Consider the following 12,269-nt stretch of genomic DNA (forward strand, 5'->3'; position numbering starts at 1 on the left):
AATCCTTCCACCTTAGTCTCCTGAGTAACTGGGATTAGAGGCACGTGCCACCACGCCTGGCTGATTTTTTTCTATTTTTTCGTAGAGACAGGGTCTCACTATTTTGTCTAGGCTGGTCTTGAACTCCTGGGCTTAAGGGATTCCTCCCCTCTTCAGCCCCTGTTGGGCTCCCAAAGTGCTAGGTTTACAGGCATGAGCCGCCATGCCTGGCACACTGTTGAGTTTTGATAGGTTGTTAATACATTTTAGATATTAGTCCTTGTCCTGAATGTGGTATGCAAGTATTTTCTCATAGTCTGTAGCTTGTCTTTTCATCCTTTTAGCCAGGTCTTTCATCAAACAAAAGTTTTGATTTGATTAACTATAATTTATCAGTTTTGCCTTTTTTTTTTTTGTTTTTGAGTCATAGTCTTGCTCTGTCACCCAGGCTGTAGTGCAGTAGTGCCATCTTGGCTCCCTACAGCCTCTGCCTCCTGGGTTCAAACCATTCTCTTGCCTGAGCCTCCCAAGTAGCTGGGATTACAGGCACATGCCGCCACACCTGGCCAATTTTTGTATTTTTAGTAGAGACGGAGTTTCGCCATGTTGGCCAGGCTGGTCTTGAACTCTTGAGCTCAAGTGATCCTCATGCCTCAGCCTCCCAAAGTGCTGGGATTACAGACGTGAGCCACTGCACCCAGCCACTATCAGTTTTTCCTTTTATGGCCATGCTTTTGTGTTTTTGCCTAGCCTTAGATTCTGAAGATTTTCTCTCTCTCTCCTTTTTTTTTAGTTCCCACAAGGAGAGATTTTCCCCTTTTTTCCTGAAAATTTTATAGCTTTATGTCTTAAACATTTAAATCTGTGGTCCATTGTGAGTTAATATTTCTGTAAATATTTCTGTAAATTTCCAAGAATACTAAAGGGTAAGCATGAGACTTAGGTCAAGGTTTATTTTTTACTGATCGATGTCCACTTGTTCCAGTATCATTTGTTGAAAAGGTAGTCTTTTCTCTATTTAATTGCTTTTGCACCATAGTCAAAAATCAGTCAGGCATACTTATGTTGCTAGATTTTCTGTCTTGTTCCCAGATCTATAATCTGTTATCAGGTCTGTATTTCTGTCCCTCCACTGATGCTACATAGTTTTGATTAGTGTAGCTATACAGCAACCCTTGAAATCAGGTTGACGATTCCTCCTGCTTTGTTCTTTTTTAAAGCTGTTTTACCTATTTTAGTTCCTTTGTCTTATCAATTTTAGAATAATTTTATCTATATCTATAAAAAAATCTTGCTTGGGTTCTGGTAGGCATTTTCTTAAACGTGTATATCAATTTGGGGAAGAATTGACATTTATTGTGTTGTCTTCCCGTCTTTGAACATTTCTTTCACAGTTTTCAGCATATTAAGTTTTGTACTTGTTTTCTTAGATTTATACCTATGTACTGAAATATAGGAAGTCCTCATATAACATCATCAATAGGTTCTTGGAAACTGTGATTTTAAGTGAAATGACATGTATCAGGTCCTTGAACAACATACTTTCGTTCGTCATTCTGTTATAATGTTGATGAGGAAAAAAATTGGTTATGTATTGTTTTGCTTAAAGTTGTAGTTTACAGCCAGTCATGGTGAGTCACACCTGTAATCCCAGCACTTCGGGAGGCTGAGGCAGGCCGATCACCTGAGGTCAGGAGTTCGAGACCAGCCTGGTCAACATCGTGAAACCCCATCTCTACTAAAAATACAAAAATTAGCTGGGTGTGGTGGCATGTGCCTGTAAACCCAGCTACTCAGGAGGCTGAGGCAGGAGAATCACTTGAACCCAGGAGGTGAAGGTTGCAGTGAGCCAAGATCACGCCATTGCACTCCAGCCTGGGTGACAGAGCGAGACTCAGTCTCAAAAAAAAAAAAAAAAAAGTTGTATTTTACAAGATCCTATGGATGTTAATAAGTGAGGACTTAGTGTATTTTTCTGTTTTTTTTTTTTTTCAATTGTGAAGGGTACTGTTTCTTTAATTTCAGTGTCCATGTGTTTTTTGCTAGTATGTATAAATACAGTTGCTTTTGTATGTTTATCTTGTATCTTGCACCCTTGTTAAACTCACTTTCTTGTTGGAGATTTTATAGATTACTTGGGATTTTCTATAATACGTAGATAACCATGTTATCTGCAAATAGGGACACTTTTATTTCTTCTTCCCTAATCTATATGCGTTTTATTTTCTTTTTTTCTCTTATTTCATGAGCTAGAACTTCCAGCATTATTTTGAATAAAATTGGTGAGAGTAGATATCTTGCCTTTTTCCTGATGTTAGGAGGAAAGCGTTTAGTATTTCATTACAAATACAATGTCAGCTGTAGGTTTTTGTAGGTGCTTTTATCAGGTTGAGAATATCTTTGTTCCTATTTTTCTGGTAGTTACCATGAATGGTGTTGAATTTTGTCATTATTTTCTGCATTGATTGATATGATTCTTTCACCCATTAAGATGGTGGATTATACTGATTTTTGAATATGGAACTAGCCTTGCCTTCCTGGAATAAACCCCATTTCATTATAGTATACAATCTTTTTTTTTTTTTTTTTTTTTTGAGACAGGGTCTTACTGTTGCCCAGGCTGGAGCGTAGTGGTGTGATCATGGCTCACTGAAGCCTCGACCACCTGGGCCTAAGTGATCCTTTCACTTCACCCTGCCTGCCAGTACCTGGGACCACAGGTACGTACCACCATGCTTGGCTAATTTTAAATTTTTTTTGTAGAGTTGAGGTCTCACTGTGTTGCCAAGGCTGGTCCTGAACTCCTGGGCTCAAGCGATCCTCCCAACTCAGCCTCCTAAAGTTCCGGGATTGTAAGTGTGAACTACTATGCCCCGCCAAAATTCAACAATATATAAAAACAATTATATCCACTGCACTCCAGCCTGGGTGATAGAGCAAGACCTTGTGTCAAAAATTAAAAAAAAATGAAATATATATTGCTGAATTTTATTTGCTAGTATTTTGTTAAGGATTTTTGTGTCTGTAGTCATGAGGAGTATTGGTCTGTAGTTTTTTTGTACTGGCTTTGTCTGCTTTTGGTATCAGGATAATACTAGCATCATAAAATGGATTGGAAGTGTTTTCTTATTTTCTGGAAGAGATTATGTAGGATTAGTAGTATTTTTTCCTAAAAATGTTTGATAGAATTTTCCATTGAAGCTATTTGGCCCTGGAAATTTTTTTTTTTTGAGTTTTAAAATTATGAATTAAATTTCTTTATAAATTATAGTGATTTTATCTATGTCTTATTGGATGAGTTTTGATACTTTGTGGTTTTTGAGACATTGGTCCATTTCATATAAATTGTCAAACTTTTGTGTGTTCATAGTTTACTTTATTAGCCTTTTGATATCTGCAAGGTCTGTAGTAATATCCCTTTTTCATTCCTGATATTGGTAATTTCTGTCTTCTTTTTTCTTTGTCAGTCTTGCTAGTCTTTCAGTTTTATAGATCATTTTGGTAAAGCAGCAATTTATTTCATTGAGTTTTCTCATTGTTTTCTGTTTCCAATATTTGTTATCTGCTATTTATTATTTCCTTTTTTTTTTTTTTTGAGACAGAGTCTTACTCTGTTGCCCAGGCTGGAGTGCAGTGATACAGTCTCGGCTCACTGCAGCCTCCACCTCCTGGGTTCAAACGATTCTCTTGTCTCAGCCTCCCAAGTAGCTGGGACTGCTGGCGTGCACCACCACGCCCAGCTTATTTTTGTATTTTTAGTAGAGATGGGGTTTCACCATATTGGGTAGGCTGGTCTCGAACTCCTGACCTCAGGTGATCCACCCACCTCGGCCTCCCAAAGTGCCCGGCCTGCTCTTTTTTTTTTTTTTTTTTTTTTTAAAGATGGAGTCTTGCTTTTGTCACCCAGGCTGGAATGCAATGGCACAATTTCAGTTCACTGCAACCTCTGCCTCCTGGGTTCAAACGATTCTCCTGCCTCAGTCTCCAGAGCAGCTAGGATTACAGGCGCCTGCCACCATGCCCAGCTAATTTTTGTATTTTTAGTAGAGAAGGGGTTTCACCGTGTTGGCTAGGCTGGTCTTGAACTCCTGACCTCAGGTGATCCACCCGCCTCAGCCTCCCAAAGTGCTGAGATTACAGGCATGAGCCACCATGCCTGGCCCCGGCCTACTCTTTATTATTTTCTTCTTTCTGCTGGGTTTGAGTTTATTTTGCCCTTCATTTTCTAGGTTCTTATGGTGGGGGCTTAGATTATTCATTTGAGACTTCTTTTCTAATGTATGCATTTAGTGCTATAGATTTTCCTGTAATCACTGCTTTAGCCATGTTCTACAATTTTTTTTTTGAGACAGAGTCTCGCCCTGTCACCCAGGCTGGAGTGCAGTGGCTCGATCTTAGCTCACTGCAACCTTTGCTTCCCGGGTTGAAGTGATTCTCCTGCCTCAGCCTCCCGAATAGCTGGGATTATAGTTGTGTGCCACCTTGCGTGGCTAATTTTTGTATTTGTATTTGTATTATTTATTTATTTATTTACTTTTGGAGACAGAGTTTTGCTCTTGTCACCCAGGCTGGAGTGCAATGGCACTATCTTGGCTCACTGTAACCTTTGCTTCCTGGGTTCAAACGATTCTCCTGCTTCTGTTTCTTCAGTGCGCGTGCCAGCGTTCCTGGCTAATTTTTGTATTAGTAGAGATGGGGTTTTACCATGTTGGCCAGGCTGGTCTTGAACTCCTGACCTCAGGCAATCCACCCACCTCGGCCTCCCAAAGTGCTGCAATTACAGGCGTGAGCCACTGCGCCTAGCTAATTTTTGTACTTTTAGTAGAGATGGGGTTTTACCATATTGCACAGGATGGTCTTGATCTCCTGAGCTCAGAGTGGTCTGCCCACCTCAGCCTCCCAGGGTGCTGGGATTGTAGGCGTGAGCCACCACATCTGGCCTACAAATTTTGATATGGTATATTTTCATTGGCATTCAGTTTATTATATTTTTAAAATTTTCTTCAAGACTTCATCATTGACCCATGGATTATTTAGATGTATATATATTGCTTGGAAATTTTTATATTATTGATTTCTAGTTTGATTCCATTGTGGTTGGAAAACATACCTGTGTGATATCAATTGTTTTAAATTTGTTGTGGTTTGGTTTTAGCTTGGGATATGATCTATCTTGGTATGGTGTTCTGTTAATACTTGAAAAGAGTGTGTATTTTGCTGTTGTTGGGTGGAGTGTTCTGTAAATGTTGATTAGATCCTTAATTATTGGTGGTGTTGAGTTCTATATATTTGCTGATTTACTGTCTAGTTTATTCTGTCCATTGTTGATAGAGCGGTGTTGAAGTCTCCAACTATAATTGTGAATTTGTCTATTTCTCCTTTCAGTTTTAGCTTCACTTATTTTGTAGCTCTTTTTAGTGCACAATACATTTAGGGTTGCTATATCTTTTTTATTTATATTTATTTATTTATTTATTTTTGAGATGGAGTTTCGCTCTTGTTGCCCAGGCTGGAGTGCAACGGTGTGATCTCAGCTCACACCGTTAAATTTAAAATTAAATTTAAATAGGAATATCACAACCTCTGCCTTGTGGGTTCAAGCAATTCTCCTGCCTTAGCCTCTCGAGTAGCTGGGATTACAGGCATGCACCATCATGCCTCGCTAATTTTGTATTTTTAGTAGAGATGGGGTTTCTCCATGTTGGTCAGGCTAGTCTCAAACTCCTGACTTTAGGTGATCCGCCCGCCTCTAACTCCCAAAGCGTTGGGATTACAGGCGTGAGCCACAGCGCCTGGCCTTTTTTTTTTTTTTTTTGAGACAGAGTCTCACTGACCCCCAGGCTGGAGTGCAGTGGCGTGATCTTGGCTCACTGCACCTGTGTCTCCTGGGTTCAAGCGATTCTCCTGCCTTAGCCTCTCGAGTAGCCAGGACTACAGGTTAGTTCTTTTTATATTTTTAGTAGAGACAGAGTTTTGCCATTTTGGCCAGGTTGGTCTCAAACTCCTCACCTTAAGTGATCCTCCTGCCCATCGTCCAACGTGCTGGGATTACAGTCGCGAGCCCCTGAGTCTGGCCAGGGTTACTTTATCTTTTTTTTTTTTTTTTTTTTTTGAGATGGAGTTTTGCTCTTGTTGCCCAGGCTGGAGTGTAATGGCGCTATCTTGGCTCACTGCAACCCCTGCCTCCCGGGTTCAAGCAGCTCTGCTTCAGCCTCCTGAGTAGCTGGGATTACAGGCCCATGCCACCACGCCTGGCTAATTTTTGTATTTTAGTAGAGACAGAGTTTCACCATGTTGGCCAGGCTGGTCTCAAACTCCTGACCTCAGGTGATCCACCCACCTTGACCTCCCAAAGTGCTGGGATTACAGGCGTGAGCCATGGCGCCCAGCCCGCTATATCTTTTTGGTGGCCTGATCCTTTATCATTATACAGTGCCTTTCTTTGTCTGTGATAATTTTCTTTGCTCTGAATTCTGCTTATGTCTGATATTAATATATAAATGTACTTTTATTTAATTATAATTAATTTAAATTTAAATAGGAACATGTGGCTGGTGGCTGCCATATTGACAATGCAGTTCTGGAAGGTGGAGAGAGCTATGATACAAATTTAATTAAAAGGTAAATTTTATAACACAATAGAAGATGATAAGGGCAATGGATAGTTAGCAGGAAAGGGGAGATTGGGGCAGAGGGAGCAGGGTATATGATTTTCAGTTGGATAATCAAGAGAGAAATCATTGAATGTGACACTTGAACAAAAATTTGAAGAAGTACAGGAGTTAGCCATGCAGATATCTTGAGGAAGAGTATATCAAGGGCTAGCAGAGAGATAGGCCATTGTAAGAACTTTAGTTTTTTCTCTGAGTGATATGGAGAACATATAGGGATTTAGATCAGACCCTTTTTACATCGTATAAAGCTCAGTCTGGCTGGTATATTGAAAATAGACTATCGGGGGACAAGGTGCAAACAGGGAGAACAGGTAGGAGGTCGGAATATGGGTGAAAGATGACAGGTGTCAGACCCAATGATTAGAGCAGATTTTGGGAAATATATTAGACATTTAGTTTTAGATATGTTAAGTTTGAAATGCTTATTAGATATATTCAAGCAGAGAAAACAAGTAGACTGCCTGTAGTTCTATTCCAGGTATGAGTCCCTGCCCTTGTGGAGCTTACACTTTATTGGAATATGGGTGGTAAATACAATACGTATGTAAAACATATGCTATGTAAGAAAACAATAAGTCCTATGGAGAAAATTCAACTAGGAAAGTGGGATAAATGGTGTTGGGGCTCTGAGGTCCTGAGAAGGTAACATTTGAATAATGATAAGAAGGTGATAAGGAGATACTTGGAGAAAAGTGGTTCAGTAGAGGGAACCAAGGTGTAAAGTTTCCCAGGGGAGAACATTGCTGGTGTGTTTGAAGAAGAGCGAGGAGACTTAAGTGTGGCTAAGGGAAAGGACAGTACAGAGGTAACTAGTGTCCAGGTTATGGGCCATTTTAAGGGCCCTGGCTTTTATCCTGAGTTAGGGAGCTAGTGAATAGTTTAGTAGAAGAAAGGCATGATCCAACATGTGGTTTAATTGAGTCACGCTGGCTTTGGTGCCAAATAGACTGAAGCGGCAAGGGTGGAAACCAAGAGATAGGAGACTTATAGTAATTCAGGCAAGAGGCTGTGGTAGCTAAGTCTAGGTGGTGGCAGTGAGGAATGATAGTATTCTGGATATGTTTTGGGAGTTGCACTGACAAAATTGGCTTACCAGTTGGATGTGGGATGAGAGGAGTCAAGGATTATTCCAAGATTTTGGCCCGAGTCATTGGAAGGATATAGTTGCGCTGAGATGGGAAAGACTGGGGAAAGCAGGTTTGAAGGGGGTGATGAGGAGCTGTTTTGGACATGTTAAATTTACAATGCCTATTGGACATCTGAGTGTAGGTGTTCAGTACGCATTCTAATTATATTTATGAAGACTTTCATATTTTTAAAAATGAAAAAATGTATTGAAATAGTGTATTCATTGTTCTGAAATATATATTGTTAGCATCTTAATTTTTAACATGTTCAATCCTGGCAAAACCTGCATATTTTGAAGAGAGAGAAATTGACTACTTTTTAGCTCTGCTGTTAGAGTTGATGGTACTTTCTTAGAGCTAAATAAAGATGTCATTCCGATTTTAGAAATGGAAATATATATAGTCTGAGTATTTTTAATTGCTTTCTATTTTAGGTCTTTTTACTGCTGGATTGTGCAAGATATTTAACCCTATTTTGTTTGAATTATGACTTAAATATCAAACATCTTAACTAAGAAAAGGGAAACATTTTAGTTTTGGAAGTCAGAATGCCAAGGAGAAGGAAAAATCTTGGGGGAAATCCTTTTCGGAAGACTGCAAACCCTAAGGAAGTTGTCGTATCCAGTGTTGCTAGTCGTGAGGAGCCAACCACTACTCTGCCTTCCATGGGTGAGACAAAAGTTGATCAGGAAGAACTCTTCACCAGTATCTCAGAGATATTTTCTGATCTGGATCCTGATGTAGTGTATTTGATGCTTTCTGAATGTGATTTCAAAGGTGAGAAAAAGTTTAGTTTGAACCCTGTCCGTCTTATAAGAAGACTTTGTGTACTATGCCATGATTAATAGTAATATAGAAAAATGTCTTGTTTCTATTTTATTCATTTATTAATCATCTGCTGTTGGCAAGTTACTAAGGTTGGTATTTGAGTTGGTATTTGGGATATGAAGAATAAAACATATTTTCTGCTCTTAAGAAATGTGCAGTTCTAGGTGTAAGGTATTTGTATAGATAGCATATTCTATCTCTTTCATCTTCACTCTAGAACAGACTGGCACTATTGACACTTTAGGCTACATAATCCTTTATTTTGAGTGGCTCTCCTATGCGTTGTAGGTTTAGCAGCATCCCTGGCCTGTACACACAAGATGCCAATAGCTCCTTACCACCCAGTTGTGACAATAAAAAATGTCTCCATGTATTGTCATTTGTCCCTTGGAAGGCAAAATTGTACCTGGTTGAGAACCACTCTCCTAGAATGTAAGCTCCATAAAGACAGAGTTTTTAAAAACTTTGTTTTACTCCTGTGTCTTCAGCCCATAACATAGCAACTGACTCATAATAGGAGCTGAGTAAATATCTCTTAAGCAACTAGGTAATTATAATTATGCAAATAAGAGCTGATTAAGAGTTGAGGCTAGCAGAATAGTATAATTTCAAAACATTGACTTTGGAGTCAAGAAATGTGGGCTGGATTTCCAGCTCTGCCACTTAATCTCTCTGAGTCTCAGTTTTCTAATCTGTTAGGCAGAAATATAACAGTATGTGCCTCATAGGACTTTTTTTTGGTGAGGATTGAGTTTTAGTTTTTTGTTTTTGGTAAAGTCTTCAGTATGGTAGGTTATTAATAACTTGTTATACATTGTTTAGAAGTATGTAGACAGAAGGGAGTTTATATAAGTTGGCTAGATGAGTAAATTAAATGTTGATGCTTAGTATTGTTACTAGCCATGATTAGTATAAGATAAAATTATTCTGGATTTGGGAAGTTTTGGTAATGTGTTATAAACTTCCAGTTTCAGTCATCGTGTGGTCTGTGATGTGAGCATATCTTGTCCAGTTATGCATGCAGAAAACCGGTTGTCAGCAATGCATGATGCTCAGAAATGATAGTATATTGAGTTTTGTAAGTTACTTTGACATTTCCTAATTTTGATGTGTTTAAAATTTAATTGTTGCATATAAACTAATACAGCAATGAGGAATTACAAGAAATCCACATCATCCTATACCATACAAAACAACTTTTTTGTTTTCCAGAATCTTCTATAGACCTTGTTCATAAGCATTTGAGATTTGAGTGGTGGAATTTTATTATGCATTTTTAACTTAACATAAGCATTTGTCTATGTTGCTGTAATCTATATTTTTAATGGGTTTCTAATATTCTACTGAGTTGTGCTATAGTTTATTTAATTATATCTACGTTTTTCGTGAATAATTAATATTGCAGAGAACATCTTGGTAAAAATATATTTTTCTTTCTTTTGGCTTTTTTTCTTAGTTCCAAAATTTTATTTTCTTGCATCACAGGGTAAGAACTGCTTTGGCTCTTGGAAGCATACTGCTGAATTGTCTACCAATGAGGTGTGCTGACTTGTAATTCCACCAGGCTTGCATAAGTGTAGTGGTTTCACTTCAGCCTTTTCAACATTGTGTAGTAGTGTTTTAAGATTTTTTTTTTTGAGACGGAGTTTCGCTCTTGCTGCCCAGGCTGGAGTGCGGTGGTGCCATCTTGGCTCATGGCAACCTCGGCCTCCTGCGTTAAAGTGATTCTCCTGCCTCAGGCTCTGAAGTAGCTGGGATTACAGGCGTCCGCCACCGTGCCCGGCTAATTTTTTTTTTGTATTTTTAGTAGAGAATGGGGTTTCATCATGTTGGCCAGGCTGGTCTCGAACTCCTGACCTCAGGTGATCCACGTGCCTCAGCCTCCCAAAGTGCTAGGATTACAGGCGTGAGCCACCGCACCCGGCCCGTGTTTTAAGATTTTAATAGGAATAAAATTGCATTTTTCTTAATTTGTGTTTTTTTAATAAAGAGGAATGTTGAACATTTTTGTACATGTTTGTTTATTCTTGTATTGTTGTGTAAATTGTTCATTCATTGAAAAAAAATTTTTTTTATACCATGGTTTTAATTTTTCCCAGCAATCTGTATAAGGACTTTTTTTTTTTATGTGATAAGTACCTATCCATCTTGATCTTTAATTTACTTTTACTTAGTGTAATTTTTCATTGTATAGACATTAAGTTTTTAGTTGATCTTTTCTGGTTTTACTGTCACTTTACTGTCATGTAGATTTTTTTCATAGAAATACTCCTTATGTTTGCTTTCTTTTTTTCCCCCATCCCTGCCCCCCCCCCACCTTTTTTTTTTTCTTCCATTTTTAGGTTTTCTGTCCTTTGTAGTATTGCTATGATCTCCTAATTGGTCTCTGCCAGGCTTGCCCCCTCCAATCCCTCTTTGTTTTTCTTCTTAAGGGAACATTAATTGGGTGCTTACTAGGTGCCAGTTCTTGTGCACAGCACTTTTTCATGGATTATCTCATTTAATCCTCACAACAACCTATGAGGTAGGTGCTTTTATTATCCCCATATTACAAATGAGAAAATCGAGGTTTAGGAAAGTTAACTTGTTGAAAGTGTCATAGCCAGCAGTAGAGATTTAAATGTTGGTGTTCTGACTCTAGACCAGAGCTGTTACCTACTCTGCTGTGCTGTTTCCAGACTTATCTTTCTTAAAACAGCAAGACAAAACACAAAATAAACAACGCCTCCCTCCAAATTTCAGATGCTTGAAAATTCTTATTTTGTTTTTGTTTTTTAGTTTCCTTTTTTTTTTGAGATAGGGCCTCACTCAGTCACCCAGGCTGGAGCGCAGTAATCACTTTCACTAGAGGCTCACTGTGGCCTTGACCTCATGGGCTGAAGTGATTCTCCTACCTCAGCCTCCTGTGTGGCTGGTACTATACGCACATGCTACCACACTGGCTAATTTTTGTAGAGACAGGGTTTTTCCATGTTGCCCAGGCTGGTCTCGAACTCCTGGGCTCAAGCGATCTACCTGCCTCAGCCTCCCAAAATGTTAGGATTATAGGCATGAGCTGCCACACCTAGCCTTAAAATTTCTAATGGCTCCCTATTTGTGTTATAACAGAAAGAGCTCAGCATTGGAGTCAGATACACCAGTCCTGGCTCTGTCACTGACTATCTGTGTGACTTGGGTCAAGTTAATGTACTTTTTAACTTCATTTCTTCATCTGTTTGCTAGGAATAATATACCTCATGGTAGTATTTGAGGATTCAGTGAGGTGATGTGTATAAAACTTCTAGCTCAAATGCTATGACTAGTAGTTTCCTTCAAGTTCCCTTCGAAAATGAAATTAATATTTCTTAACATGACATACAGGACTCCTCCCAATTTCGCCCAATCAACCTCCCTCTAGGGAGAGCCAAGCCTGGGTTTACCCTTTTTTCTCTTGTGTCTGGCAAGTTACTTTTTAATCTTCAAGTCCCAGTTCACATATCACCTTATGTGAAATCTTTTCTTATTCTCCTTTGTGCTTCTATGGCATTTGTACATTATCAAAAGTGTGCATTATTTATTTATTTATTTATTGTTGAGAGGGAGTCTCGCTCTGTCACCAAGGCTGGAGTGCAGTGGCGCGATCTCTGCTCACTACCACCTCTGCCTCCCGGGTTCAAGAGAT

At 39.0% G+C, this 12,269-nt stretch overlaps 1 protein-coding gene across 10 annotated transcripts in view; it reads left to right on the forward strand.

Moving 5' to 3' along the window:
• The window catches only part of N4BP2 (NEDD4 binding protein 2), a 102,002-nt gene that overhangs the window by 36,588 nt on the left and 53,145 nt on the right, over positions 1-12,269 (forward strand). For 3 of the 10 annotated variants that reach the window (XM_063664483.1, XM_063664482.1, XM_054485572.2), the window contains 2 exons: positions 6,521-6,600; positions 8,215-8,557. The exons of 1 other annotated variant lie outside the window; for it this stretch is intronic. In XM_063664483.1, the coding sequence (XP_063520553.1) occupies positions 8,329-8,557 (229 nt within the window). In that variant the 5' untranslated portion in view covers positions 6,521-6,600; positions 8,215-8,328. Of the gene's footprint in view, positions 1-2,576; positions 2,700-2,742; positions 2,832-6,520; positions 6,601-8,214; positions 8,558-11,040; positions 11,133-12,269 lie in introns of those variants that run through there. 6 more of the 10 variants (XM_063664481.1, XM_054485575.2, XM_054485571.2 and 3 more) reach the window with 5 other exon arrangements.

Source organism: Pongo pygmaeus, chromosome 3 (genome assembly GCF_028885625.2).
Source record: "Pongo pygmaeus isolate AG05252 chromosome 3, NHGRI_mPonPyg2-v2.0_pri, whole genome shotgun sequence".
Lineage (NCBI taxonomy): Eukaryota > Metazoa > Chordata > Mammalia > Primates > Hominidae > Pongo > Pongo pygmaeus.